The 26,134-nt window shown below is 44.0% G+C and overlaps 1 protein-coding gene across 3 annotated transcripts in view; it reads left to right on the top strand.

The window, feature by feature from the left end:
* The window catches only part of CBX1 (chromobox 1), a 79,689-nt gene extending 54,420 nt beyond the window's left edge, over positions 1-25,269 (top strand). For all 3 annotated transcript variants that reach the window (XM_069237533.1, XM_069237532.1, XM_069237531.1), the window contains 2 exons: positions 5,365-5,459; positions 23,970-25,269. In XM_069237533.1, the coding sequence (XP_069093634.1) occupies positions 5,365-5,459; positions 23,970-24,114 (240 nt within the window). In that variant the 3' untranslated portion in view covers positions 24,115-25,269. The remainder of the gene's footprint in view (positions 1-5,364; positions 5,460-23,969) is intronic.
* The last annotated feature ends 865 nt before the right edge of the window (positions 25,270-26,134 follow it).

Raw genomic sequence — 26,134 nt, 5'->3', positions numbered from 1 at the left:
TTGAAGGTTACAATGATCTGTTCGAATTTTGAAGGGTTCACGGGCTCCCATCAAAAGATTTCACCATTCGTAACAGACCATTTTATGGCCAGATGTGCCCTTTCTAGAACAGAGTAATTTCTTTCAGATCAGGTAGTATATGAAATAAATAGAAAGGAGGATGTCCTAAACCATGGTATTATTAAAGCTCTAGAGGTACATCAGCTCGGTCGGAGGTGTCCATCTCAACTAAAATATTTTTTGTTGGATTCGTATGCCGAAGAATTGGAGCTTATGTGAAGGATTGTTTTAATTTAATAAAGGCTTCTTCAGCTTGAACATACCACTGATAACATTGACCGAGCTTCAGGAGTCGGGTTATATTACTAGAAAGTTGAGCAAAGTCTCCAATAAATTGCCTGTAGAAATTGCAAACCCAAGGCCGCACTGGATCTTTTTGACATTAGAAGGGGATAGCTCTCAGCATTGGAAATTTATTTTCTGTTTATACCATTTTCTGAGAAACAGTGGCATTACTCATGAGTGTGAAAGCATTGTGTGCAGTAGATGAGATCAACCAAAGGGTTAGCCACACAAAGGTTTGTGCCTCTTAGCAAAAGAACGCAGCCTTTGGGCTGTAAAAAAAAAAAAAAAAAGTAGTTATTCTGATGGAAACTTCTAACTGCAGGATCTTCACCTGTAGAGTATCCCTAGACACAAGACAAGCACTGCCCGGTTTTTCAGCATAGCCCTTGCATGCCTGTGGGTGGCATAAATCGCTTTGTGCCAACCCCGCTCCACCCCGGAAGTGACAGCTAGAGCCATATACAAGCTCCACCCAAGCACACTGATGTCAGTTCTTTTCTTTCGCTTTAAGTACCTCTTCTGATAGTTACTCTTCCATCTCTTCATTTTAAAGACCAACCTTCCATCTTCTACCCTTTGTGCTTATCACAATGTTACCAGTTGTGTGTGAAGAAAAGTTTGCCAAAAGGTTCTGAACAACATTTGCATGGGGGTGATGGGTCATGAATGGAGTGTGCCAGCCAAGTATAAGCTTTCAAAGCAAAGTTGTTGTTTTTTGCCAGCTGCAATCTTGTACATTGCATTATATGATTTACATTTGCCTTTTTTTGCCTCTTGTCTCATCCTTCATTGGCAGGTCATACACCAGAAACGTTGAGGGCATTTTAATACTACTGAAATAGAACTTTGGCCCTCTGAGGGCAGCATTAATAGTGCATCTGCCAGAAAGTCCACCTCTGGTTCCCGCTCTTCATTTAGAGCTTAGGGGCCCCACTCATTTCTAAGCTCGTGCCACCGGTGAACACCCAGCTGCCTTGGTTCGGCCATAGCAGGACCACCACTGACTGGGGTTGAAAAGGCTGCCTTTTGATGTCCTTTTTTCTGTACTGGACCACCACGCAAACTGATGTGTTTCTGAGCAGGAAAAAAGTGTTTACAGTACACTGGAAGAAAACTCCCAGCAAGATAGAAACGCTCATCGTTTTTCAGAAACCAATCCCAGTTTTGGAAGAATTGTTTTGGAAAAGAAAGAAATTGCTGACTGGCTATCCATGCTCACGTGTATTTAGAAGTTTTGACAAAAGTTCTTCCTTCATTTCAGCCAAATCAGCTGAATGTATTTATGTGGTATTTCTATAGCAGAAACCTAGCCAAAAGGCAGCAGAGCTGTGTACCTGGTCAAAGACAAGAGCAAAGTCAATGAGCAATAGGAGAGGTAGCTGATTTGTGGACTGCTAATACATTGTATTGTAATGTAGTGTTCTTTAAAAAGGTGCATCTTCAAATCCTCCCCATTAGTATACCACCATCTATCTTCAGAACACTGAATACTCTATTGACAGAGCTATTCTGGGCCACGGGACGTCGATACATTAGCCTCCAAAAACTACAATTGCGAACAGATGAGGGGGTGATGGGAGCTCCCGACTTCCGTACATATTGCCTCGCAGCACAAATGCAGTGGCTATCTTATTGCCTGGCATGTATCCATCTACAAGAGATAAACTACTCGCAGGCACATTTGAATAGCATGGAGTTACAGTTGCTGCTACTACCTGGGGCACCAGCCTAACCTCAGCAACTACATCTGCTATTACATAATGCATTGTGGTAATGGCGCATGGTACTGGCCGACTAACAAAGACCACGACTCCATATGGCCTTAACGTTCCCCTGTGTGACGTCAACACCCCTTCCAGTATATAATCCACATCTCGGCTAATTTATTGGGAGGAACACAGAGTATCTACCCTGGAGGATCCATTTGAAGAGGGCCACCTTGTCCCCCACTGTGAGCGTATGGCCCAGAACCCGCTACCGGGCCACCATGTTCCTAACACATGCCCATATACTGCAATGTATATGGCAACAGTGGACACCAACAGGGGACGAACCCCAGACACACGCTTTGGTGCAAGCACTTTTAACATGGGATCGTGGAGGCATCTAGTGAAATGGCTGTACACGGCACTGCGCTTGCATTCCTGCATATCGCTAGCCCTCTCCTTAAAAAATGTGAAACAGATCAGGTGCACTCATTACACAACAAGGAATTGAAATTCCTAACAGAACATGCAACCAATATTCCACGTTATTCACGTTTCAAATTTATATAATTTGCAGTTTTCCACATGGCATACCTGACCCCTAAAAAGGTGCACACTTTTCTTTTTTGCTGCAAAGTCTTCATGTCCACAATGCCATTCGGATGAGGAGGATCTCCTCCGCATGTTGTGGGGATGCCCAACCCTGAGACCCTACTGTGGAAGAATCCGTGACTCGCTTCAGGCAATTACGGAATCTTCACACTGGGACACGGCAAACCCCTGCTTATTGGGTCTCTTCCCAAGGCCCAAAGGGTCCACAGTAGTTGCTAGGTTTGTTGACTTGGCCCTTATACTAGCCAAGAGACTAATTACAGTTCGCTGGAAATCTCCAACTCTCCTATCAGAATTGACTTGGAGAGTGGAGATGCTCTGTTGGAGAGAGGTAGAGGGCTCTGCCTTACACAGGGAGGACTACAGAGGGTTGTGGAAACACCCCATCTCGGCAGTAAGGGAGACGCTGCTGGAGCAACTTCGACAGGAGGGAAAAGATGGGAACTAAGGCACTGCAGGGGATGTGGGGGTGGCAGGTTGGCCTGAACACCCTGCTAACACAAACTGTAAACTCTTTCCAGCCTCTTCATTATACTAGCTCTTAAATCAATAAAGAGGTACAGCCAGTGTGGTGAAATCCCCCTCCCTCCAGTCCAACGCACCCACGGAATACACAGTGCAAGAATCAGGTTTACAGGCAGTTAGTGGGTGGGGAGGGGGGTAGAGGGTATTCCACTTTAGGTTAAATTAATATCTGAACCCAAGAGAGACCCACACGTCGGTAAAAGGCACGTACGCATTCTTCTACATACTGATGAACATCCTACACAGTGTCAAAAGTTGGAGATGAGTTGGTATAACACTACTGTGAATTTAACTGTAATGGCATTATTATTGGATTATTGCATCTCCTTGTTTGTGGTTGATTGTTTATCTATAAAACTTAATAAAATCGGTTTAAAAAATAAATCTTCAACTTTTCTCTAATGTGGGGACAACACTCGTTGAAGCAAAGATGTTCAAGATACTGGGTGCATAGATGAAAATGGCTGCTGCTTTGTTCTTTGAGAACCACCAGAGGTAATGAGCTTGTCTGTAATGGGGGTGCTGTTCATTATGGCTTAGAAAATGATGCACCCGATTTTGAAGGTGATGTGTGCTGGCAAGCGGAGTCAATGGATCTCTATCAAGTTGTGGGTGGTGATCATATTTTTTCGAGCAGTGGATGTGCATTGTCTAGTTTGCCCTTAAGGGGTGTTGGCGTGCAGCTGGTGAGGTCGTGACGCAGGGTGGTGTCACTATCCACATGCAAGAGTAACAAGTGCTTCAATACAAGTTCTGAAGTCACTTTCTGTAAGAAATGGTTTCAGTTTCTTTAGAAGCAAGAGCTGGTATCAGGTCATCTTTGTTTTTTGTAATCTGTTCCTTGATGCTGAGGTTGTTGCCTGAGGTGAATCCAAGTGACTTGGAAGTCAGTAAATGTTGGTGTTTGAAGCTGTTTCGGTTCGTGTCATTGAGCCAGGATTGTCCTGTCCCTTGTTTGTTTGATCTTGGCAATTAACAGGAATTCTGTCTTGGCTTTCAGGCAGGTGCTGGACGTCCAGGATTAGCTGAGGTGCAGGCAGTGTTTGACCCATTAAATGTCTGGAGTAGAGGAGACTCAAGTAGAAATTGTGTATGATCTGCATATTGATGAATCTTGATGCTTGTATCTGTTTAGGGTTTGATAATGAAGTAGTGTGAAAGGAAGGGTGTGGAAAAGAGTAAGTTGGGGTTAGGTATAGACCTGGAGTTTGAGACATGTAAAGAGAAAGCACTCATTGTAGCGTATGCAAAAGAGTTGAGGTTGGGTTGGGTATAGGTGTAGTTTGAGATAATTAAAGGGAAAGTCCTTATGCCAGAGTGTAGGAAAAAATTGAGGTTGGGTTAGGTATAGGCTTATAGTTTGAGATAGGTAATGGGAAAGCTAGGGGCTATGGGTCCTTATGAGAGGTTACATTCAGGTAGTGTTTTTATTTTATTTTTGTATTTTACATTTGAAGTATATAATTTCCTACTTAATGTTGCTCGCTATGTTCTTGTATAGAGGTGTTCTAATTTGTTTTAACATTCAAACTAGATTGACTGTCTCTTTCAATAAATATCCTCACATGCTTTTGTAAATCACTGCATCATTAACGTATGTATTTTATCAGTGATTCTTAGATGGGTCACCTACTGTGGTATAATTATACCTTATGCCATTAACCAGCTGTCTCTCTTGTTGTTTTGGACCTCAGTTGAAGCAATTGATTACTTGCTTCCAGTTACTTCATCTCCCTTACCAAAAAGAGGGTGACTGAAAGTTTGAGTTTAGAACGAAATATGCTTCTGATCAAAGGTTTGGCGATATGACCGAGGTATATGCTATTTTCTATTTAACTTAGTTTGTTCAGTCAAGCCATAATTGGCAGTCTTACACGCTACTAAAAAACGACATTACTTTCACTACTTTTTCAAGATGATTCTTGCACTCAGAATTATCTTTGTGTCTGTGTGAGTGAGTGATTGAAAAGGAATAGTTGGGATTTCATATGACTCCTAAGATGTGTGGGACATTTCCCTTCCTGAGGTGGCCTTTTCTCAGACATTAAAAGTTAGAGGAATTGTCTAAGAGAGAAGAGGAAGGATAAACACTCATATTTCGCACAGTAAATGCAACATCAATAGAGGGGTAAATGTTCTCATTAATGTACTTTTCTTCTACTTGTCGCACTTGTAGATAGAGAAACCTCGTGGCTTTTCAAGAGGCTTGGACCCGGAGAGGATCATCGGCGCCACAGACTCCAGTGGGGAGCTTATGTTCCTTATGAAATGGTGAGTCTTCTTCTGCCATCATCTCTGTAAATAGCTGTAACATCCTACAATGCCTCGGCATACCAGCACAGTTCTCTTCCTGTATGTGCTCCTCTCCCAGTGAACACTAGTTTTATTTTAACATTCCTTTCACAGGGTCCCATAACTGCTTGTTTCCCTCTTTTTCCATTACCTTTCGCTCATGCTTTTTGTGTTTCCCCTTTGTGTCTTTGGACCCTGAAGGCTGGTATACCTTCAAACTCTGAAAAACGAGTAAACTTCTTTCAGCTTCACATTCCTCAACTACGCCATGGACTAGTGGCTGTTAGTCAAGTTGTCTTAACCCACCATAAGAAAGGGTATTCCTCCTCATAAATGAGACTTGGAGGAGACATTGAGTTGGAGGAATAATACTAATACTAATACTTGTACTAATACTACTGGGTGTTCAGTGTCCATTCCTTTAATTGGTGTAGGCAGTTCTGGCTTACCTCTACTGGACAGTCATGTACACAGGATTCTCAAGTACAAATTGTAGGAATGGCAATGAACTTGGAGCTATCACTAGAACACCACATTGCAGATTGGAAAAACAGTATCAAGCAGTGTAATTTTCTCCACAAGTCTTCCCACGCCTCACACTACACTGTCGTTAACAACCCTAATGGTGTTAAGATTAGATTATGGTAATGTCGACCATCTCAGTCTTCCTCAATATTCCATTTAGAGATTGTAATACCTCCTAGAAAGTGGTCGCTTGCACTCTTTCATCATAAACATTTGGTGTATGTAAGATCAGCTTTGCAGAGGATACCCTATATAGGAATCCATATTTCAAATAACTGTATGTGGTACACAACGCACACAATTCTACAAAAAAGCTGAAGCTTGTAGTTTTGCAGTCGAGCTACATCGAGGAGCATCTGTATTTTAGGAAATCATTGGAACACCAGTGCATCATAGTAATCCAATGTTATTTCCAAATTCTGGAGGTATGTAAGGATGCAGAATTAGTAGAAGGTCATGATTAGAAAGTTTGCATTGGAAAAGGAGTGGCAGTTCTGTTGTCACTGGGGAGGCTGGAGGAAGCAGAGCATATAGAGGAGAATATATACTTTATCTGGCTGAGTCTACTTTTCAAAGACTGTACAAATTGGCAACAATTGATAAGTTCCCATGCTGTTTCACTCCTGGTGTATATATGTCATACACCACATATCTGCAAAAAATAGTAAGAGCGAGCAGCTATTATATATATATATATATATATATACATATATATACATATATATATATATATATATATATATATATATAGAGAGAGAAAGAGAGAGATAGATAGATAGAGATAGGCAGAGATAGATGGATGGATAGAGATGGGTGGATAGGTTGATATAGATTGATACAGTCCGAGATAAATAACTAGATAGAGATATAGATTGATATAGATAACTACAGATAGATAGGTATCAACAAATATATATATATGTTCGATGGCATGTGTAGCTGCAGATACACATGCTGTGCACATCCCGCCATCTGGTGTTGGGCTCGGAGTGTTACAAGTTGTTTTTCTTCGAAGAAGTCTTTTTTCGAGTCACGAGACCGAGGGACTCCTCCCATTTTGACTCCATTGCGCATGGGCGTCGACTCCATCTTAGATTGTTTTTTTTCTGCCATCAGGTTCGGACGTGTTCCTTTTCGCTCCGTGTTTCGGGTCGGAAAGTTAGTTAGAATCTCGGAAAAATCATCGGTATTGTTTGCGTTTGGTATCGGGTTAGTTACAACAGATCGACACCGAATTAAGAAGAGCTCCGGTGGCCCTTCGGGGTTTTCTTCCATCCCCGTTGGGGCCTGGTCGGCCCGGCCACGTGTCTCTTCAAGGCTGATGGAACGGACCCCATTCCGCTTCTGTCCAAAATGCCATAACAAGTATCCATATACAGATCAACATCTGGTCTGTAACTTGTGTTTGTCACCAGAACACAAGGAGGATACTTGTGAGGCCTGTTGAGCGTTTCGGTCCAGGAAGACACTCAGGGACCGAAGAGCAAGAAGACTGCAAATGGCGTCGGCGCCGACAGGACAAGAGCGTTTCGAAGAGGAGGAAGAAACATTCTCCACCCAGGAGTCGGACTCTGAGGAGATCGATCCCGAGGAAACGCCAAAAACCGCGAGTAAGACGTCGAAACCAAGAACTCACGAGAAAAGCGCTAAAGCCCAGGTGACGCCACCGCCAACAGGCCATGGCTTAACCCGAAAAGTAGGTGACCGTTCATCGGCACCGAAAAAGGGCGAGCTGGTGTCGAAGTCATCCGACTCCGGTCGAGATACCGGCACACAGCAATCTCGGGCCCGAGATAGTGGCTCAGAGAAGATTCGGCACCGAGACAGCGGCACCGAAACGGGTCGTCACCGAGAGAGCACGACGCCGAAAGTAAAAAATGTTACTTCGGAGCTGAAAAAAGCAGCCGAAAAGGTTTTGGTACCGAAATATCCGGCCTCGGAACCGAAAACAAGTTCCTACACTGAGGAACAAGGACTGTCCACACAAATGAAGACACATAGATTTGGACAGGAATTACAGGCAATAGAGCCAGATCACACACAAAGACGGCTCTTTATTCAAAAAAGATACAGGGAAGATCAGCACTCTTCCTCCAGTCAAAATGAAACGCAAGCTTGCCTTCCAAGACAAGGACAAACAGCCACACGCAAAGGTGGCTAAACAAGTAACACCGCCACCATCCCCACATCACTCTCCGCAACCATCACCGGTAGCCACTCCACCAATGATGCAATCCCCAACTCATACAGGAATGAGTCAAGATGACCCTGACGCATGGGACCTTTATGACGCACCAGTGTCAGATAATAGTCCAGAATGCTATCCAGCTAAACCATCGCCACCAGAGGATAGTACAGGCTACGCACAGGTGGTGTCAAGAGCAGCTGCATTTCATAATGTCAGCCTTCATTCAGAGCCCATTGAACACGACTTTCTTTTTAAAATCACTGTCGTCCACACACAGCCAATATCGGAGTCTTCCTATGCTACCCGGAATGCTAAAACACTCCAAACAAGTGTTTGAAGAGCCTGTTAAAGGGAGAGCCATTACTCCAAGAGTAGATAAAAAATATAAACCGCCACCAACAGACCCAGTGTACATTACACAACAGCTAACACCAGACTCTGTTGTAGTGGGAGCAGCGCGCAAAAGAGCCAACTCTCATACTTCAGGAGATGCACCACCTCCAGATAAAGAAAGTCGAAAATTCGATGCTGCAGGCAAAAGGGTGGCGGCACAGGCAGCAAACCAGTGGCGTATTGCAAATTCGCAAGCTTTGCTAGCCAGATATGATAGGGCCCATTGGGATGAGATGCAACACCTTATTGAACATTTACCCAAGGAGTTCCAAAAAAGAGCGCAGCAAGTAGTAGAAGAAGGACAGGGTATCTCCAATAATCAGATACGGTCAGCAATGGATGCTGCAGACACAGCTGCTAGAACTGTCAACACAGCAGTAACAATAAGGAGACATGCATGGCTGCGTACATCAGGATTTAAACCAGAGATACAGCAAGCTGTGCTGAATATGCCATTCAACGGACAGCAGTTGTTTGGGCCGGAGGTGGACACTGCGATCGAAAAACTTAAGAAAGACACTGACACGGCCAAAGCCATGGGCGCACTCTACTCCCCACAGAGCAGAGGCACATTTCGAAAGACACAATTTCGAGGGGGGTTTCGAGGGCAAACCACAGAAGCCACAACCTCACAAACAAAGCCCACTTACCAGAGCCAGTATCAGCGGGGAGGTTTTCGGGGACAATATAGAGGGGGACAATTTCAAAGGAATAGAGGAAAGTTCCAAAATCCCAAAACTCCTCCAAACAAGCAGTGACTTCAAGGTCACAAATCCCCAACACATAACACCTGTGGGGGGGAGACTAACCAAGTTTTACAAACATTGGGAGGAAATAACAACAGACACTTGGGTCTTAGCAATTATCCAGCATGGTTATTGCATAGAATTTCTCAAATTCCCTCCAAACATCCCACCGAAAACACACAATATGTCAAAACAACATATAGATCTTCTAGGACTAGAAGTTCAGGCATTGCTACAGAAAGAAGCAATAGAGTTAGTACCAAAACAACAAATAAACACAGGAGTTTACTCCCTGTACTTTCTGATACCCAAAAAAGACAAGAGCCTGAGACCTATACTAGATCTCAGAACATTAAATACCTACATCAAATCAGATCACTTTCACATGGTTACATTACAAGACGTAATCCCACTGCTCAAACAACAAGACTACATGACAACACTAGACCTAAAGGATGCATATTTCCATATACCAATACATCCTTCACACAGAAAGTACCTAAGGTTTGTATTCCAAGGGATACATTACCAATTCAAAGTGTTGCCATTCGGAATAACAACTGCACCAAGAGTTTTTACAAAATGCCTAGCAGTAGTAGCTGCACATATCAGAAGGCAGCAAATACATGTGTTCCCGTACCTAGACGATTGGTTAATCAAAACCAACATGCTAAGACGGTGTTCACAACACACAAAATATGTCATAGAAATCCTCCACAAACTAGGTTTCTCAATCAACTACACAAAGTCACACCTTCTGCCGTGTCAAACACAGCAATACTTAGGAGCAACAATCAACACAGCAAAAGGGATTGCCACTCCAAGTCCACAAAGAGTTCACACATTTCACAATGTAATACAGACCATGTATCCAAATCAAAAGATACAAGTCAAACTGGTGATGAAACTACTAGGCATGATGTCTTCATGCATAGCCATTGTCCCAAACGCAAGGTTGCACATGTGGCCCTTACAACAGTGCCTAGCATCACAATGGTCACAAGCACAGGGTCAGCTTCTAGATCTAGTGTTGATAGACCGCCAAACATACATCTCGCTTCAATGGTGGAACAGTATAAATTTAAACCAAGGGCGGCCTTTCCAAGACCCAGTGCCACAATACGTAATAACAGATGCTTCCATGATAGGGTGGGGAGCACACCTCAATCAACACAGCATCCAAGGACAATGGGACATACAGCAAAAACAGTTTCACATAAATCACTTAGAACTGTTAGCGGTATTTCTAGCGCTCAAAGCATTTCAACCCATAATAAGCCACAAACACATTCTTGTCAAAACAGACAACATGACAACAATGTATTGCCTAAACAAACAGGGAGGCACACACTCGACACAGTTGTGTCTCCTAACACAGAAAATATGGCATTGGGCGATTCACAACCACATTCGCCTAATAGCACAATCTATTCCAGGAATTCAGAACCAGTTAGCAGACAATCTCTCTCGGGATCACCAACAGATCCATGAATGGGAGATTCACCCCCAAATACTAAACACTTACTTCCAAATGTGGGGAACACCACAAATAGATCTATTTGCAACAAAGGAAAACTCAAAATGCCAAAACTTCGCATCCAGGTACCCACAACATCAGTCTCCGGGCAATGCGTTATGGATGAGCTGGTCAGGGATATTTGCTTACGCTTTTCCCCCTCTCCCACTCCTTCCATATCTAGTAAACAAGCTGAATCAAAACAAACTCAAACTCATACTAATAGCACCAACATGGGCAAGGCAACCTTGGTACACAACACTACTAGACCTCTCAGTAGTACCTCATGTCAAACTACCAAACAGACCAGATCTGTTAACACAACACAAACAACAGATCAGACATCCAAATCCAGCATCACTGAATCTAGCAATTTGGCTCCTGAAATCCTAGAATTCGGACACTTAGGTGGTCATTCTGACCCTGGCGGTCTTTGACCGCCAGGGCGGAGGACCGCGGGAGCACCGCCGACAGGCCGGCGGTGCTCCAATGGGGATTCCGACCGCGGCGGTAAAGCCGCGGTCGGACCGGCACCACTGGCGGGGTCCCGCCAGTGTACCGCCGCCCCATTGAATCCTCCGCGGCGGCGCAGCTTGCTGCACCGCCGCGGGGATTCCGACCCCCCCTACCGCCATCCAGATCCCGGCGGTCGGACCGCCGAGATCCGGATGGCGGTAGGGGGGGTCGCGGGGCCCCTGGGGGCCCCTGCAGTGCCCATGCCACTGGCATGGGCATTGCAGGGGCCCCCGTAAGAGGGCCCCTACATGTATTTCACTGTCTGCTGCGCAGACAGTGAAATACGCGACGGGTGCAACTGCACCCGTCGCACAGCTTCCACTCGGCCGGCTCGATTCCGAGCCGGCTTCATCGTGGAAGCCTCTTTCCCGCTGGGCTGGCTGGCGGTCTGAAGGCGACCGCCCGCCAGCCCAGCGGGAAAGTCAGAATTACCGCCGCGGTCTTTCGACCGCGGAACGGTAACCTGACGGCGGGACTTTGGCGGGCGGCCTCCGCCGCCCGCCAAGGTCAGAATGAGGGCCTTAGACCTCACACAAGAATGTATGGAGGTCATAAGACAAACTAGAAAACCTACCACTAGACACTGCTATGCAAATAAGCGGAAAAGATTTGTTTATTACTGCCATAATAATCAAATTCAACCCTTACAAGCATCTGCCAAAGATATAGTAGGATACTTACTACAATTGCAAAAGTCAAAGCTAGCTTTCTCTTCAATAAAGATACATCTGACCGCAATTTCAGCCTACCTGCAAATTACGCACTCAACTTCATTATTTAGGATACCAGTCATAAAAGCATTTATGGAAGGCCTAAAGACAATTATACCACCACGAACACCACCAGTTCCTTCATGGAACCTCAACATTGTCTTAACACGACTCATGGGTCCACCTTTTGAGCCCATGCACTCTTGTGAAATGCAATACTTAACGTGGAAAGTTGCATTTTTGATTGCCATCACATCTCTAAGCATAAAGTAGTTCTACGGACAAATCCAACATTTTTACCAAAAGTGAGCTCACCGTTCCACTTGAATCAAACGGTACAATTACCCGTGTTCTTCCCACAGCCAGATTCTGTAGCTGAAAGAGCACTGCATACATTAGACATCAAAAGAGCACTAATGTACTACATTGACAGAACAAAACTAATTCGAAAAACAAAACAACTATTTATTGCTTTCTAAAAACCTCATACAGGGAATCCAATTTCTAAACAAGGCATTGCTAGATGGATAGTTAAGTGTATTCAAACATGCTATCTTAAAGCAAAGAGAGAGCTGCCTATTACACCAAAGGCACACTCAACCAGAAAAAAAGGGGCTATCATGGCCTTTCTAGGAAATATTCCAATGAACGAAATATGTAAGGCAGCAACATGGTCTACGCCTCATACATTTACCAAACACTACGGTGTAGACGTGTTATCTGCACAACAAGCCACAGTAGGTCAAGCTGTACTACGAACATTATTTCAAACAACTTCAACTCCTACAGGCTGAACCACCGCTTTTGGGGAGATAACTGCTTACTAGTCTATGCACAGCATGTGTATCTGCAGCTACACATGCCATCGAACGGAAAATGTCACTTACCCAGTGTACATCTGTTCGTGGCATTAGTCGCTGCAGATTCACATGCGCCCACCCGCCTCCCCGGGAGCCTGTAGCCGTTTAGAAGTTGATCTTGAACATTTGTAAACTTGTAAATATATTACTTTAAACTTCATTATGTACATACGTATTCACTCCATTGCATGGGCACTATTACTAGCATACACAACTCCTACCTCACCCTCTGCGGGGAAAACAATCTAAGATGGAGTCGACGCCGATGCGCAATGGAGTCGAAATGGGAGGAGTCCCTCGGTCTCGTGACTCGAAAAAAGACTTCTTCGAAGAAAATCAACTTGTAACACTCCGAGCCCAACACCAGATGGCGGGATGTGCACAGCATGTGAATCTGCAGCGACTAATGCCACGAACAGATGTACACTGGGTAAGTGACCTTTTCCATATATATATATATATATATATATAAAAAACAAAGGATACAGGGACGTTATAGTTAGGTTCACATTTTACTCACACAGAACCATAGAAATTCAGCAGTTATGGTTATCTCAAGTAACTATAACTCGTGCCCTTAGGTAACTATAACCTGGGCCCCTACCATGCACAGTTTTCGCCTCAATAATTTTAATGCAAATGTTACATTGATGTTATCAAAGATGTCGAGTGATGTAATATGTGAGGTAATTAGCAATAAGCAGCAGTGCATGGCGAGGGCGCGAGTTATAGTTACCTTAGGGTACGCGTTATAGTTACTTGCGATAACTGGAACTGCTGAATTTCTATGATTTTGTGCAAGTAAAATGTGAACCTAATTGTAACGTCCCTGTAGCCTTTGTTTTTTTTAAGTGAATTTCTATGTTTTCTTAAGATTCTATTTCCTAACTATAATGTCACTGTAACTTCTGTTTTTTTTCAGTGAATTTCTATGGTTTTTTTAAACATAATTTTAATTACTTTACTTTAATCCAACCACCGCCGCGCACGGCGGTTGGCTGAAGCAGAGTCCCAAAATGGCTTCCAACACTTCCTGGTTGAAGTATTGGCAGACAATCAAATCTCACCATGAGATCTCTGGGATCCACAGAGCCTCCGTGAAACACAAAGGTGATCGTAGTCAAGCCTTGAATGATATGTGTCAACTACTTAAGAGTCAAAAAAATGCGACATTAACATATCTGAACCAATGTTTTCTGGTTACATATGTTCAAAAGAAGAAATGAGACTGGACCCTCAAACGTTTTGTCTTCGAACTCCATTACCAGCCCGAAGGGTTTGTCTGAACTATGTTACATTTTAGAAAGGGCAAGTTATTGTTCAAGATACATTAACGACTATGCGGCTGTTAGTACTCCATTTAATGAATTGACTAGAAAAGGAAGAATGTTCAAGTGGAATCTATTTTATGAACATGCATTTAACAAAATCAAAGAGGATAGACTTTCAGCAGTAAATGTAAAACATTCTGGCCCAAGACTATGTACAGAGTTAATAGTGGTTGCTTGTCCTGTAGGACGAGGTGCTATTCTTGTGCAACATTAGCCAGGAACATAAACCCATCAATTTGTAATATCACATGCTAGTAAAAGTCTATCTGATGTTGAAAGAAATGTTTGAGGCATATGCGGTTATAGTAGCATATGCTTTGCATACTCCTGCAATAAGTGTTGGGTCTGGATCTGTGCAGGTTATTTTTCTTTTTAAAAAGTATTTTGAATCATGAGGTAGAGTGTCCCCTCCTTCTCAGTGATACTGCATTGGGGCATCAACTCCATTGTTAGATCGTTTCTCTCTACTGTCTGCTTCGGATGAGTATGCTTGCGTTCCGAGCCAAGACCATAGTCGGATCTGTCTTTCGGTTCCAAACCTAATACAGTCTGTATGGTTATCGACAGTGTTTCTCCCATCTGTGCGTCTAGGTAGAACCGTCCAGGGAGTCGCCACAACTCCATCCTGGCCTCCAGAGGGCCTCATCCTTTGGGCCATCATACTCAGTATCCAGCAAGATATCCATATAACGACTGGTAACGAAACGGATGCCATTCCATTTCTGTCCGTGTTGTCACACCAAATACCCACAGGCCAACTCCCATTGGGTTGGTAACCTATATCTGTCGCCAGAGCACATGGGGTGGTTTGTGAGGCCGGTCGCTGATGCTAATCGAAGAAGATGCTCGGAGATAGTCAAGCATGCCGGCTACAAATGCAGTGGAAGAGTGCCTACGACACACCTGACCTCTTTGGTCATCAACACAGTGGTGAGGAAGAGCAGCCACGGCTTCGGTTGCTAAAGAGGAGGCATTTTCCGTCAAGGTCAGTTTAGAATCAGACCCACAGTTCAAGTTTTAAATCACAGACAGCACTCTGGAGAATTGTGCAGTGAGTACTGTACCCACTGCCCTGTAGCCTTAAATTGAACATTATAAAAAACAAATGCCTCCAGAACAAAAGCCATTTGGACCACCACTCTTTGTAGGCCATGGTCGGCATCGAAAGTCAAGTTTGGATGCCCTACCCCCCGGCTCAGCGCCAAAGCACCACCCGAACACTTACTCCAGGGACTCTTTCGATGTTGACCCTCTAGGGGACACAATCCCAGATTTGTAACCCACACAAACTCATCACTTGCTGATGATCCCGCCACGTATCAGGTTCTCATAGCGAGGGCGGCTACATTTCATGGCGTTCAGCTTCATAGGGAACCTCCGTTAAATGATTTCCTATTTGAAACATTATCTTCAGTACACAGGGGCACCCAGTACATGCTCATGCTTAAAGGGATGTCGTGCCACATGGAAGACATCTTCAAGGACCCAGTTAGGGCTCAGAAAATTACTCCCATGGTCAATAAAAAGATAAACCCTCTCCCTCGGACCTTGTATATATTACCAGTGCCAGAAAAAGGGCCGATCCTCAAGCATCTGGCGATACCCCGCCACCTGACAAAGAAAGCAAGCAACTTGATGCAGCGGGTAAAAGCGTTGCAGCCCAGTCTACAGACCAATAGTGAATCACCAATTCTATGGGTCAGTTAGCCAGATATGGGTGAGATGGAGGAGCTCCTCCACCCTCTCCCAGATGAGCACAGGAAAAGTGGACAGGAACTAGGTGCAGAGGGCAAACTCTTATCCAAAACGTCTATATGATATGCCCTTGATTCTACAGACACTGCAGGCAGGAGCATTAATACTAGCATCCTGCTCAGACACGCTTGGCTGCGCATTTCGGGCTTTAAGCCTGACGTCCAACAAAATATTTTAAATGTTCTTTTTGGCAAAGAACAAGTCGATGAGGCTCTAGAAAAAATAAAAAGGGATACCAAAACGGCAAAGTCCATGGGGGCCCTACAGACTCTTACACCTATGGGCTCCTTTCGCTGTTCCAGCTATTGTAGAGGTTCAAAAACCACCCCTCCATAAGCCTCCACCTCAGATCAGCATGGTAAGAGTTAGTGCTCCCCTCCAAATCCTACTAAAGGGGCTACTATAGAGGAAACAATGCAAAGGATAGAGGCAAATGTACTTCCCCACATGGGACCACCACTTCACCAAGCAATTTCTTCCTTCGCTCTCCAACACCCCTGATTATACCACACCTGTCGGGGGCGCATAGACAATTTGTTACCCACCTGGCAAGCAATAACAACAGACGAGTGGGTGTTGGACATTATCCAACATAGCTATTTTCTGGAGCTCATTACCATACCTCCCAACATTCCACCTCGCACTCATCGGCCCTCAATAGAACATCAAACATTACTCAAATAGGTGGTCCAAGCTCTCCCCTTCAGAGGAGCAATAGAACTCATCCCTTTTCAACACCAAGGTGAAAGAGTGTACTCTCTGTACTTCCGCATACCTGAAAACGATGGTTCTCTGTGGCCAATCCTACATCTAGGGCCATTTAACTAATATATTCTATCAGAGCATTTTTGCATGGTCACTTTGCAAGATGCAATTCCACTATTTCAACAAGGCGGTTTTATAACTACAATAGATCTAAAAGAAGTGTATTTTCACATACCAATACACCCAGCCCATCACAAATATCTCAGGTTTGTGGTGGGCGGCAAACACTAGCAGTTCAAAGTCCTTCCATTCAGGGTCACAACTGCACCGCGGGTATTCACCAAGTCTCCGGCAGTGGTAGTGGCCCATCTCAGAAGACCAAAAATATATGCGTTTCCCCACCTGGACTATTGGCTTATCAAGGCTACAATCCATCAACAGTGTTCACAGTATACTCTGATAACATTAGACCTGATTCACAGCTTTGGATTCTCAATTCCAAGTCCCACCTTCAACCTGTACTGATACAACCATATCTAGGAGCCATTGTAAATACAAATTAGGCTCACCTATCCCAATTCTGCAAGAGTCCACATTTTTTAGACACCTTTACCTCAATTTCAACAAAATCAGCAAATTACAGTGAAGACAGTCATGTGTCATCTAGGGATGATGACTTCCGGTATCGCAATAATATCCCATGCCCATCTACACATGCATCTGTTACAGGAATGTATAGCTCGTCAGTGGTTTCAGTTAGACGATCTAGCATTTGTAGACCGCCAAACATATCACTCTCTGCAATGGTGGAATACCAATAACATGTTGAAGGGGCGTCGTCTTCTAGACCCTGATCCCCTATATGACTCGAAACGGATGCCTCACTGACAGGATGGGGTGCACATCTGAAAGATCTCACGATACAGAGTATATGGGACTCCAAACATATTAACTTCCTCGAGCTTCAAGCTGTTCACCCAGCCTTGAAAGCTTTCTTTCCTCACCTCATTCACAAGTTGTCCTAGTCCAGACGAACAACATGATAGCCATGTATTACATACAAAAACAGGAGGGGGAGACACGGTTTCTGCAACTTTCACAACTATCACAGACCACTTGGAAATGGGTTTAGCATCACAACATTCACATTATAGCAGAGTATCTCCCAGGCACAGACAATGATTTTTCAGACCTGCTTAGCAGGATGCAGCAACGAGTCTACAAATTGGAACTGCACCCACAATTCCTCCTCCCATTCTTCCAGAGGTGGGAGTTCCCTCAAATAAACCTTTTCGCAACCGTAGAAAACGTTACATGCCCCCGAGTTTGCCTCCAGGTTCCCACACCCACTATCCAAAGGCAACGCACTATGGATGAGTTGGGCAGGGATATTTGCCTATGGTTTTCCTCCTCTTCCTCTCTTTCCATTTCTGGTTTGGAAGCTCAGGCAGACATCTCTTACAATGATCCTACTAGCTCTTACCTGGACTCATCAACCCTGGTTCACAACACTACTAGACCACTCCGTAGTTTTCGACAAGAAGGTCCCCAACAGCCCAGACCTTCTCACTCAGAACCATGGTGAATCAGGCACCCAGATCCCAACAGACTCAACCTAGTAATTTGGCTCCTGATGTCATAGAGTTTAGATACCTTAATTTGCCATCAGAATGTACGGACATTCTTAAAGAAGCCGGTAGACCTACCACTAGACATTGCTATGTGGCAAAATGGAAACGTTTTGTTTGCTACTATCACTTGGAACACATCAATCCTTTCAAAGGTACTGTACAAGACTTTGGCCCTCATTACAACTTTGGCGGGCGGCAACCGCTGCCCGCCAATTTGTATCCGCTGTGCGGCCGCCAATGCAGCCACACTCCCGCAGTGGCCATAACAACATCCCCGCTGGGCCGGCGGACGGAAACCAAGTGTCCGCCGGCCGGCCCAGCGGGGATGTCATCCGCAACACGGGAGCCGGCTCCAAATGGAGCCGCCGGCGGTGCGACGAGTGCAGTTGCACTCAACGCGCTTTTCACTGTCTGCTATGCAGACAGTGAAAAGCTCCATGGGGCCATAGCAGGGGGCCCGCGACTCTCCTTACCGCCAGCCTTTTGCCATGAAAAGGCTGGCGGGAGGGGGATTCATAATCCCCTGGGCAGCGCTGCCCTGGGGGATTACAACCGCCGGGAACAATGTGGCGGGAAACCGCCGGGACCAATGTGGCGGGAAACCGCCGGTCCCGGCGGTGCGACCGCAGTGCTTCCACCGCGGTCGTACTCCCCGACTTTGTACCGCCAGCCTGTTGGCGGTACAAACTCCAGAACAGCCCTGGCGGTCTTTGACCGCCAGGGTTGTAATGAGGGCCTTAGTCTGCTACTGGCATCACATGCAAAAGGCCGGGTTAACATTCACATCCATAACATTACATCTCACTGCAATGGCTGCCTATTTACAAAATAGGCAGCACCTTTCTCTATTCAAAATACCAGTCATTAAAGCCTTCAGGGAGAGGTTTAAAAGAGTTATTCCACCACAGGTTCTACCCGCACATTCATGGGACCTTAATGTTGTTCTCATGTGACTAATGGGCCCTCCATATGAACACCTACACTCCTGCCCACTTCGGTTCCTTTCTTGAAAAGTGGCATTTTTAGGCACCATCGCTTCACTTAGACATGTTAGTAAGCTCCAGGCTTTAACCTTGGAAAAACCTTTCTTTCAACTGTACAGAGACAGAGTGGTTCTCCTCACCAACCCTACATTTGTTTCCTAAAGTGATTTCTCATTTTCATCTCAACCAAACAATTGAGTTACCATTTGTTTCCCAAACCCAGACTCTATTGCGGAAAGGGCTCTCCATACATTAGATGTTACACAATTCCTTATGTTCTATATTGATAGAAATCCAAATCAGGCATAGCCAGATGGATAGTAAAATGCATTCAAACGTGTTATGCTAAAACCAAAAGAACTTTACCTACTCTTCCTAACTCTACTAGGAAAAAGGGAACATCCATGGCTTTTCTAGAAACATTCCCATAGCTGACATATGCTAGGCATCTACATGGTCCACACCACACACCTCTACCAAACATTATTCTGTGGATGTTTTAGCACGCCAACAAGCTAACGTAGGTCAGGCAGTGCTACGTACTTTTTTTCAAACAACTGTAGCACCCACAGGTTAGCCACCGCTTTTGAGGGGGGCGGTTTTACTTTCTTTGTAGCGCATGTAGTATCTACACCCACACATGCCTTAAATGGAATATGTTACTTACCATGTAAGCATCGGTTTGTGGCATGTATTGCTGTAGATTAACATGTGCCCACCCTTCTTCCCTTGACACCTGTGGCCATTGCAGTTTTCCCACTTTTTTGCACATAGACATCTCATTACTTAAATTACTCTTCACTTCATTTTCACCTGCCTGCGGGAAAACAATCCAAAGAATGGAGTTGATGGCCATGCGCAGTATCACTGAGGAGGAGGAGTGACTCTACATTGTGACTCAGAAGACATCCTTTGAAGAAAAACAACCTGCACACATCCGGACCCAACACTAGATGGCAGTCATATGCAGAGCATGTGAATCTACAGCACTACGTGCCGCAAACAGATGGTTACAGGGTAAGAAACCTATTCCATTCTTAACCTGAAAAGGAAACTTTAGCTGCGGGCATGTGAATATTATCACAATTTCTTATATGGCACATCTTCCAGCGATTCTGCCAAAGGAACATGATGAAATTGTGAAAAGAAAGAAAGAAGTTGAATACTATGCAGATCGGAACAAGAATATTCAAGAACAAAAATATCAAATTGGAAACTTGGTGTTGGTAAAACAACCACAAATAAAGTCACAATCTAGATTTCTTCTGTCTTCATTAAAACTAACAGGACTACATGGATGAATTGTTACAGCACACACCTTAGGTTTGAAGTATTACATTCAATCAGTAAATCCAAAGAGAACTATTACTGGGGTCATAGGAAGGTAACCGTGCAGGCACGTGGCTACTGTTTGGAGGCTCAGACTAACAGCTACTGCTCATTGGGTCAACTTTTTTTGTATCTGTTTTGTTATTGATGTAATCAACCAAGGTGACTTTTTAGCTCGGGAGGTCTTTTGGAATTTCCTTATAGGAACTGAGACACTTAAATTATTTTTGCTATGTTTAAGTGTATTCAGTGTTTTATTTGAGGCAAAAGGGAACCTAAATTTTGTGGGATATGTTCATCCCTAGCCTTTCGTTCATCCTAATCCTCCTCTCTCCTCAGCCTTAGGCTGGTTTAGTGTTGCCTGCATTTTGACACCCCTGTGAGTCATATGACATACGATTCCTCCCCTGAGGGCCTGCTCTGTTCAACCTTTCATCCTAGGATGTCAGGCCAGGCGTGCAGGGAACGGGCAGAAAGGTTAAGGGTGAATTCCTCTTTGGGCTCAGCAGATTCCAGGTCTAAAACCAGTACCCTTTTTTTGGTAAACATTTTATTGATATTTTTAGTTTTATACATAACCAAACATGTGCATAAGGACGACCTCGCCTTCAACATAGGCAAACCGGTCAGGAGGAGTCGAGGGACTGCAAGGTTAAGTAAAGTCGCTCCATTTGAACATGAAGGGTTCAGGGTGGCAGGTTGACGTGATTATCAGTGTCCAGTCTCCGTAGAGCCACGCCCTTGACTGGGTCACTTTTGAGTGGTCTCATAGTTCTCTCCAGTTGCTTAACTGTGGAGCAATGGTTTGGCCTTCAGTGGGTGGACTCCCTATAGTAATTTCTGGTTGGTTAACAATACAGCCATGGCTTGCGCCTCTACTGCTCTTCAGTGGTTCCATATAATATTTTATGGTTACTTAAATGTGCAACCAGGGATCGGGCTTTATTTGCTCCTGGTGGTCTCTTGTAGACCACACTAAAGGTGGTAATTATCTAATTGCAATGTTAGCTGTTCTCACACTCTCCACGAGACTTAATACTTAAGCAGTGTGATTCTGAAACACATTTAGAACCGAGCTTCAAACCTCATGCATCTCACCCAGCACCTCCCATATAAGTCTAACTGTAACAGGCACCCCGAAGGGTGTCCTGGAACCCAATGAAAATCGAAGTGCTTCACAACCCTGTCGGGGGGTATGAAGCGGTATATAAATATTAGAATACAACACAATGCAATGCAAATTCATGGATTTAATCATATGAGGAAAAAATACATCTTCAGGGAAATATCTGAAATGTCATTAACACAAAAATATTTTTCCTTCAATTTTTTCTTAAGCTTTTTCTTGTGTACTAGAAACTTTGCTTTCTGGGCTTTTGGTGGGTAGTTCTGTCTCCCCAGCCACCTCACAGTAAGTGTTTTGGAAAATGTGATACACCTTGATTTTCACTTAATCCTCCCTACCTATGTCCCACCCACCTCATAAGCCTAAAACTCCTCTTCTTTTGCACTTTGCTTCTTTGCACCTTGCTTCTTTGCACCCATCTCGCACAGCACCCACACTTTTGATTATTTAAAAAAAAAAAAAAATCTCACGTGATTTTTCTCCTATAGTATTACTTTCACTAATTGCTTTGCTTTTTATTTCTTTGTGTTTTGTCTACTTAGATTTTAGCATAATTTCAACCTCATAGTTAATTACATTTATAAACGTATTCTTTCTTTTCTGGTGGATACATAATCTTCATGCAGATGCCACTCCCAACCCTGATGAGCTAGTGCCATGAGTAATTCGATCCATGCAAACTTCGTTATGTGCTGTATTTGTGCTCTTGCGGCTTTCTTTCCATTCCTCTGCCATGCCTCACCAGGGCTTGGAATGAGAACATCTGAAACTGATGCCAGTGCACTGTTTGCTGCCTAATATACTGCAGTTCGAGGGTGGCTCACATCTGCATCTGTGCGCGCCAGTGAATGTTGATTGTCAGGGAAACGTTTTACAACCAGCCTGAAGCCTGGTGAGGATAAAGTGAGAAATCTGCTGGAAGATTATGAATCCACCAAAACTGTTGTCACTGAAGGGAAGTAATATTTCATCTTACTCTTCCCTTCCAACCACAAGGAAGTGCAGATTGAGGAGCAACTGATTGCTACAACCCCTAGCATAAGGTTTTGTTTATGACTAGTTGGTTCTTACTATTCCCCAAATCGGGGAGGGGTTCCCTCAATTTTTTAGTTCCTACACACGAATGTGATGCAGGTGTAAAAGGAGGAAGGTATGACACCCCTGTTACCTCCATTTGGATGAGTGTTTGCTCAAGTCAGATGTTCTGTGTCCCTGCCACCTAACCCTATTCAGATCACAGGTACACACTGAATGCAGATTTGCATGGATGACAGCTAAGTCTTGATCAGTAATCTTGGCAAAGCTTACTTGTCTAGCATTCTCCTTTTGTTTGACAAAAAACTAAGCAACCGTTGAGTTCCAGTAGTAAATGAAAGTCTTCTTATTGCCTCAGCAGGCAGACTTGGCAGCTCAAAACATTGACTCACTGACAGTCTCTATCCACACTGTAGCTTAGGAAATAGACGTGACTGTTTGTGAGGTGGAGATCTGGGGCTTCAAAGTCCATTCTGATGGCCAAATGTATTGCTTTGCCTGAAGACCAAACAAAATGCATATAGGTGCTCTTGAATATAATGGCAGTAAACCGTGGAATGCCTAAGGTCCCCAACTCCAAGACGAAGCATGCTACCAGCACCTGAGCAAACTCTTTGAAACCAAACTTTTAAAGAAAGCTTTGGCCTACCAACCCATCCCGGAGTCCATGACTGAAGAATGGCAGCTATTAATACGTGTATGTTGGACTGGGCTCTAGTGTCCTGGTTTCTTTCCTTGCTAATGTGCTGTCCTTTATTTATTTCTGTACGCCTCAGCGTTTTGAAGTTGTCATAATGACAGTCGGGGCTTTAAAAACACATAAATGATGGATATGATGGGCTAGAACCCGGTTGCATGGCGAGCTTTGCATGTATAATGGCTAGGGCCTCACACGTATGAGGTAAGGGAAGCAGAAGAATTAAAATCACAGTTACTATAGTGAGTAACATACCGTTATATTTGCCCTTTCATTAAGCACCCTGCTGCTGTCTTCATCTTTGTGTAACTTTTTCCATTCCGTAAGCTTTCATCTGCTGTGCGCACTCCTGTCTTACCCTGAGGAACCCGTTCTTTGTTGCAGCCCAGCCTCACCTCCCCCGGCCTCAGTTACTCACCGATGTCCTTCTTTTCCTCCTGCAGGAAAGACTCTGATGAGGCTGACTTGGTTCCTGCTAAAGAAGCAAACCTTAAATGTCCACAAGTGGTCATCTCGTTCTATGAGGAAAGACTGACGTGGCACTCGTATCCTTCAGAAGACGAAGAGAAGAAGGAAGACAAGAACTGATCATCAGTGTGAACATGTGGCATAGACACTGCACGTGTGGCCGATACAAGGGATTCTTTGAAGAGCCATTATCATTTCTGAACCCCTAGACGGAAGAATCCATGTGGTTCCAGACCCTGCAGTTTCTTGTACGTGATGCCAACCTCCCAAAGCCGGGCAATCCCATGCGGGATGTTGGCGAGGGAAGCTGCCCTTAAAGTAGAGGCGGTACAAGCCTTCTGTGAAGGAAAGAAACATCCAATATGATCATTTCTGGGGTCCTAGGGTGATACTGCAGCCTTCAAAGGGCCAGCAATCCACTTCCCATAGTGCTCAACTCTTGGCATTGTCAGAGTAGCATGTATGTAGTTTGTGGCTTATCACCAGCATCCATCCATGTGTGTGTGTGTGTGTGTGTGGGCGAGGGAGAGTCCTTGTGTTTGGGCGTTTTTCTCATGGGTTGATCATGACGCAGGTGCATCGTCTGAAATCAGTTTTGTAAAGTAAATTGTTGCCATATGACCTTTCCACGTGCACTTTTCGGCATTAGTTGGCGAGGGGTGTTTTTTTGTAATGCACCCCAAAAATACGTGTTAAGTGGGAGGGAACATTAGTGGGGCCAGGGACAAAGAAAGCTTAGCTACAATTCGTAATGGCACAAATTGGCTAACTTTATGCCTTTCCATCGAACTCTGACTTCTCATTCCTTGCGTGCCCAACTCCTCTTCCTGTGGTGCCCAGCCAAGAACCTCCATTTTTTATGCTCCGTTTTTTTGTAAGACTGTGGAGGAACCCTAGCTTGTCCTGCATATTACCTGCGGGGCAAGGGTCATTGATCTGTTTTTATTTTGTACCTTTTTTTTAAAACTAGGAATGATGTAAAAGATGAATTATTTAATGTTCTTAAACTCAACACTCCTTCCACCGCCCCTTTTCCCCCACCCTCCCCCACTTTCTTTCTATAGCGCCTCATATTCCTGCCTAATCTTGGCACTTGGGATCAACTGTAATTAGCCCTCGTATCGTTGTACAGAATCCTTTACATTTTTATGCATGTTGTGTAGGATTTTGTGAAAACGTGGTTTACTTGTATAGTAAATGTTGGATATAACTTTGTATGAAGCTCTTTTGTGTCTGTTGGTTGTCTTAATAAAATGTTTAGATTTCTAATTCTTACATAGTTGATTGTGAAATTTCAGCTTGCTGAATTGGACGTGGATAAGTGCTGGTCTGGTATGAAAGCCAGAAAAGTGCCATTGGCCCATAAAGTGGGTGTCTCATATAAAGAGTATTTTTAATCTCCATTGTAAAATAATTATTGGTACTTTGTTTGTGAAAGTATGTTACGTTAACGTTTCTTATAAGTTGAAAAATGGGTCATTGAGTGGTGATATTTTGTAGCAAGCAATCAGGGTGTCCGAACGCTTTGTGGTTTGACGTCTTAGGGGAACAGAAATAATCTGAAATGGGAAACACACAGGCCCCTATTCATTCTTTTTGAAAGTGCAGAATTACAAATGTCATGCCACTATTGGGTGTAACGTGTTTAGGGTAGTAAGCAAAAGGTTCTAATGCAAGAAAAAATGGTAAATGTCTGCAAAAGGCATTTGTATTAGGAAGGCTGTGGATAGATAGTCAGTCCAGCCAATCCATAAGGACATGCACAACAGAACTAATATCGTATAGCCTTTTGGCTATTACATCATGTTCTGTAGAGTTTTTTTGCAGCAAACTATGGAACAATTAGAGGTGCATATCAGGATAAACAATTAACATTGTCCATCTTCAATATCATCAATAGCTTCCTTAATATGCCCTCTTGAATTAGCAAGGTAAGTAAAGCATTATGCGCTGATGAGTCTTCCGTTGACTTGTGTAATTAGGAACGGAGCATTGTCGATCAAGAAGCTAATCTAAACACAGTTGAACTGGGACATGGTTTCTGAGTCTGCTTCTGTCATTTATTACGCTTCCATCATGCTGCTTCATAAATGCGCGAGGCTACATTTGTTAGTCATTGCTGGAAAGTTTGTAAAACTTG

This window comes from Pleurodeles waltl, chromosome 6 (genome assembly GCF_031143425.1).
Source record: "Pleurodeles waltl isolate 20211129_DDA chromosome 6, aPleWal1.hap1.20221129, whole genome shotgun sequence".
Classification (NCBI taxonomy): Eukaryota; Metazoa; Chordata; class Amphibia; order Caudata; family Salamandridae; genus Pleurodeles; species Pleurodeles waltl.
Note: the sequence above shows the minus strand (reverse complement) of the source record. Positions and strands in the feature narration are given on the sequence as shown.